The sequence below is a fragment of the Tasmannia lanceolata genome, unplaced genomic scaffold (genome assembly GCF_043159265.1).
Source record: "Tasmannia lanceolata isolate RefF3 unplaced genomic scaffold, GAP_Taslan_0.1 ptg000044l, whole genome shotgun sequence".
NCBI classification, from domain to species: Eukaryota; Viridiplantae; Streptophyta; class Magnoliopsida; order Canellales; family Winteraceae; genus Tasmannia; species Tasmannia lanceolata.
Genome location: NW_027518721.1, coordinates 5,397,989 through 5,402,316, shown reverse-complemented (window position 1 = coordinate 5,402,316; position 4,328 = coordinate 5,397,989). Strand labels below are relative to the sequence as shown.

Genomic DNA, 4,328 nt, shown 5'->3' with positions numbered 1-4,328 from the left:
AGCACCCTTTAGTTTTACCTCCTCCACCTTCTGCAATGGCCAGACTTGCTATTTTGAATGTCGAAGATGATTTCTAAGATGAGCAGTATGCAGAAGATAATTTTCTCCCTCATCTAGAGCCAATGAGGGCAAAGCGATAATAGACAGAATGGATAGGCTGGCCCCGGAGATGGAAAACATAAAATTCCAAGGCCCGAAAAAGTTGAACATGGCAGATTTTATGATATACCAAGGAGTCACACTACCTCCTAGATTCAAAGTTCCGTACATGGATAAATACAATGGGACAGGGTGTCCTAGAAGCCATTTAATGTCAGTTCTTCCGCTTCTGCAGCAGCATGGTTTATCTCCAGAGCAAGTTGCTCTTCTGTTCCCTAGATCCCTTGTTGGAACAGCTAAGAAGTGGTTCCTGAGTTTGAAATCAGAGGAGATCAGAACTCTAGAGAATATTGCAAATAGGTTCGTCGAACAATTCTCCATGGAGGAGGGGATCGACGTGACCAAGAGATATCTCAAGGCTTTGAAGCAGGGTCACAATGAAACTTTTACTTCCTTCATCCGCAGATGGAGAAGGAAAGCCGCGCAAATGACTCATCGTCTGTCAGATGAGGAGCAAATCAAGATTGTGGTGAAAAATATGTCGCCGCAATACTATCATCACATGGCCATCCGGTATTTCCTTGATTTTAACCATCTCATTAAAACTGGGACCAGATAGAAGATGCATTGGCTAAAGGCCTGAGATCTAGAATATTATCTGATGTCAGAGAGGGGAAGCGACCTGTGATGACACCGAAAGAAGTACATAATGTCAATTATGTCAAACCACCACCCAGGGCAATCACTGAAGTAAGAAGGCTGCCGATGGAGCAGAAGCCTCCTCGTCATTTTGATCCCCTTCCATATTCTTTGTCCGTAGCTTTGAAGAAGCTGTTGAAGGACAGGAAGATCAAGCTACTTGACATTAAGCCTCTGCCCAATCCATTGCGAAGGTCCTAGAGAGAGGATCAGTTCTGTGATTATCATCGTAATACAGGTCATATTACTGATAGGTGTTTAGCTTTGAAACACCAAATACAAAACATGATTGATAGGAAGGAGCTGTCAATTGAGTTACCAAATGTAACCAGAAACCCCCTTCCAACACATGCAATGCCACCTCCACCCTCAGTCAATGTCATTTACACTGAAGCGTCTGTTATTGATCCTGCTTCTTTCATATGCGCAATTCAATCTGAGGGAAATTATGTTTGGAAATTTGAAGAAGAAGATCAGTGGGCAGAATCGGAAGAGCCATATGTCTTATCCTGGAATGACCCTGATGTGGCGGGGCCATCAAACCAATCATACATTCTCAAGTGTGAGGATGAAAAGAAAGAAAGTGAATCTCGGTATGTCTTAAGGGTGAGTGATGATGAGGAAGAAGAGATAAAAAACCCCATACATCCTTAAGATAGAAGATGAAGATCTGTTGCTCTTAAATGATCAATGCGATGAGCTCCGCCATGTCACACGTGGTGGACGAGTCTTCAAACCAGGTGAGCTCAGAGTTGAAAATCCCGCTGAAGTTGCAAGAGGGGTTGACCATCAGAAGCAGAAGCAGAGACTTGATGAAGAAGAAGATAACCTGTTGAATCCGTTAAAGAAAACCCAAGCTAATGTTTCAATTTGGGGTTTACTGATGGCGTCGCCGAAACACAGACAAGTTGTGCTTCGTGAGCTGAACTCGTCCCAAGTATCAATTGAGATTACTCCAGACGAGTTGGTCGGTCTGGTGGCCATGACCAAAGCTTCAAAAGCTTTATCTTTCTCAGACGAGGATTTGCCGTCAGAAGGAAAGGACTATACTCGTCCTCTCAAGATTACCCTACTGTGCAACAGAAAGAAAGTTTTCGAAGTACTGGTAGACAATGGGTCAGCTCCGAACGTATGTCCTTTGAGCACTGCCACTACTCTGGGGTTTGAGCCTGAAGACTTCATACCGTTTGAGCAAGGCATATTGGCATATGATGGGACCCGAAGGGATGTAATTGGAACATTGGCTACTGAGATTGTCATCGGAGGAGAAACCTTTGACATTGAATTTCAGGTGTTGGATATCAAGACTTCCATTTGTCTCTTGCTTGGTCGACCTTGGCTGCACAAGGTTGGAGTTATCCCTTCTACGCTTCACCAAAAACTGAAATTCATTCGAAACAACCGGGTGATTACAGTCAGGGGAGATCCCGAACCAGAAGTCGGACAAATATCTCAGGAACTTGTTACTGAAAACACAAGAGATATTAGTCTGACAGGATTTTCAGTGGAAGTTTCGGCTATCACCATGGAAGAAGCTATGAGTGAAGAAATTATGTTTCTCTCTAGCACCAATACTCGGGTAGTCAAGATGATGCGCCGATTTGGATATATCCCAGGAGCTGGTCTGGGAAAGAATATGCAAGGTCCGACTGAGCGGCCCGAGTTAAAAGCATCTAACGGATTATTTGGGTTGGGATATAAGCCGACTCGCAAGGAGGTGCAGGAAATGAAATCCTTCATGTTCAAATGGGCCGAATGTCGCCGCAGAGGCTTAGAGTTTCCAATGGGACCATTCAGCAAGGTCATGAATGGCAGATTCCGAAAAGAGGGAGCTGATTTCCCTTATTACGGTTTCTCAGAGCCATGGTATGATGAGAATGGGACAAAGCTGCCGGGTCTTGAGATCTTTTTCACAGATGAGCTTCCAGCAGACTTTTACAATAAGCAGATTGCAGTAACAGCAGTGGCAGAGGAACCAGGCTCAGACTGGGTTAAGAACCTTGAATCAGAGTTCCTAGACTCCCTGTTTCAGGTTGAGGCACCAGTCATTGCTATGATTGGAAGAGACGCACCTTTCGTGAACCCAAAGAATTGCATCACCCCAGCCGAGGGACCTCGACCTCACAAGTTATACCCCAAGTAGTCCTTCAGTATAGTCCAATCCCTTCAAAAGAGTTAGTCGTTTCAAAATTTGTGTCAGTTTCTGAGTCCGTCCCGGAGTCTGTCATTTCTAACTTTTCTTTTGATGCAGGTACTGTAGAGGTCAAGTCTACTTCTGGAGTGGGTGATGAGTCTATTCTTGGTGGCGTCGAGTCCGAATTAGAGGACATTTTCATTGATTCTTTGTCTGTACATGTTTCTGGTTGTGTCGATACTGATGTCGACTTATTTTTTCATCATGTTTTAGAGTCTTAACGCCTGATGTGGGCGAGTCATCTGATGTAATCCTTCATTCTAATGAAATAAAAGACTCTTTTGTGTATATTCCTGTACTTGTCTCTTCTGTTGATTATGCTTCTAAACCTGATCAAGTAACTAATAATAATAATCAAGACTCCCCCTCTAATGAAGAAGCTGACGACACTCTCCTTGAAATCAAACATATGATTCAACAAGACGAGAGTCGCCGAGCAAAACCACTCGAAGAGGAAATTGAAACCGTAAATATAGGTGATGAATCCTTAATTCGGGAAATACGGATTGGCAAAATTTTATCTCCTGAGGAGCGCGAAGAATTAATCATCTTGCTAAAAGCGTTTAAGGAGGTTTTTGCTTGGTCTTACGACGACATGCCAGGATTGAGTGAGCACATTGTCCAACACAAATTACCTCTAATCCCTGGCATCAAGTCGAAGAAGCAAAAACTCCGAAAACTTAAAACAGAATGGGGGTTGAAAGTTCATGATGAGGTTAAAAAACTACTCGAAGTGAAATTCATTGAAGTAGTTCAATACCCCGAATGGCTTGCAAATATTGTACCGATGCCCAAGAAGGACGGAAAAGTCAGGATGTGTGTCGATTTCCGAGATTTAAACAAGGCAAGTCCGAAAGATGATTTTCCGCTTCGGAACATTGATCTCTTGGTTGACAATACAGCTGGACATGCACTCTTATCTTTCATGGATGGATTCTCAGGGTATAACCAAATCAAAATGGCGCCCGAGGATATGATGAAGACGGCATTTATTACTCAGTGGGGGACATATTGCTACAGAGTTATGCCGTTTGAACTCAAAAATGTTGGTGCCACCTATCAGAGGGCTGCGACTACTTTTCTTCATGACATGATTCATAAGGAGGTCGAGGTCTATGTAGATGACATGATTGTCAAAGGAAAGACTTGATCAGAGCATACAATCGCTTTGAGAAAGTTCTTCGAGCGGATCAGGAAGTTTCAACTTCGCTTGAACCCAAATAAATGTGTATTTTGGGTCACATCAGGGAAGTTGCTTGGATTCATGGTCAACGAGAGAGGAATCGAAGTAGACCCTCAGAAGATCAAGGCTATCCAAGAAATGCAACCACCAAAG

The 4,328-nt window shown here is 43.4% G+C and overlaps 1 protein-coding gene across 1 annotated transcript; it reads left to right on the top strand.

Annotated features, from left to right (window-relative positions):
- Positions 1 to 208: 208 nt before the first annotated feature.
- LOC143863313 (uncharacterized) lies at positions 209 to 2,941 on the top strand. Its single transcript, XM_077374002.1, has 5 exons — positions 209 to 628; positions 715 to 992; positions 1,053 to 1,404; positions 1,499 to 1,983; positions 2,365 to 2,941. Exons 1-5 carry the CDS (start codon positions 209 to 211, stop codon positions 2,939 to 2,941), a joined length of 2,112 nt encoding a protein of 703 aa, XP_077230117.1.
- The last annotated feature ends 1,387 nt before the right edge of the window (positions 2,942 to 4,328 follow it).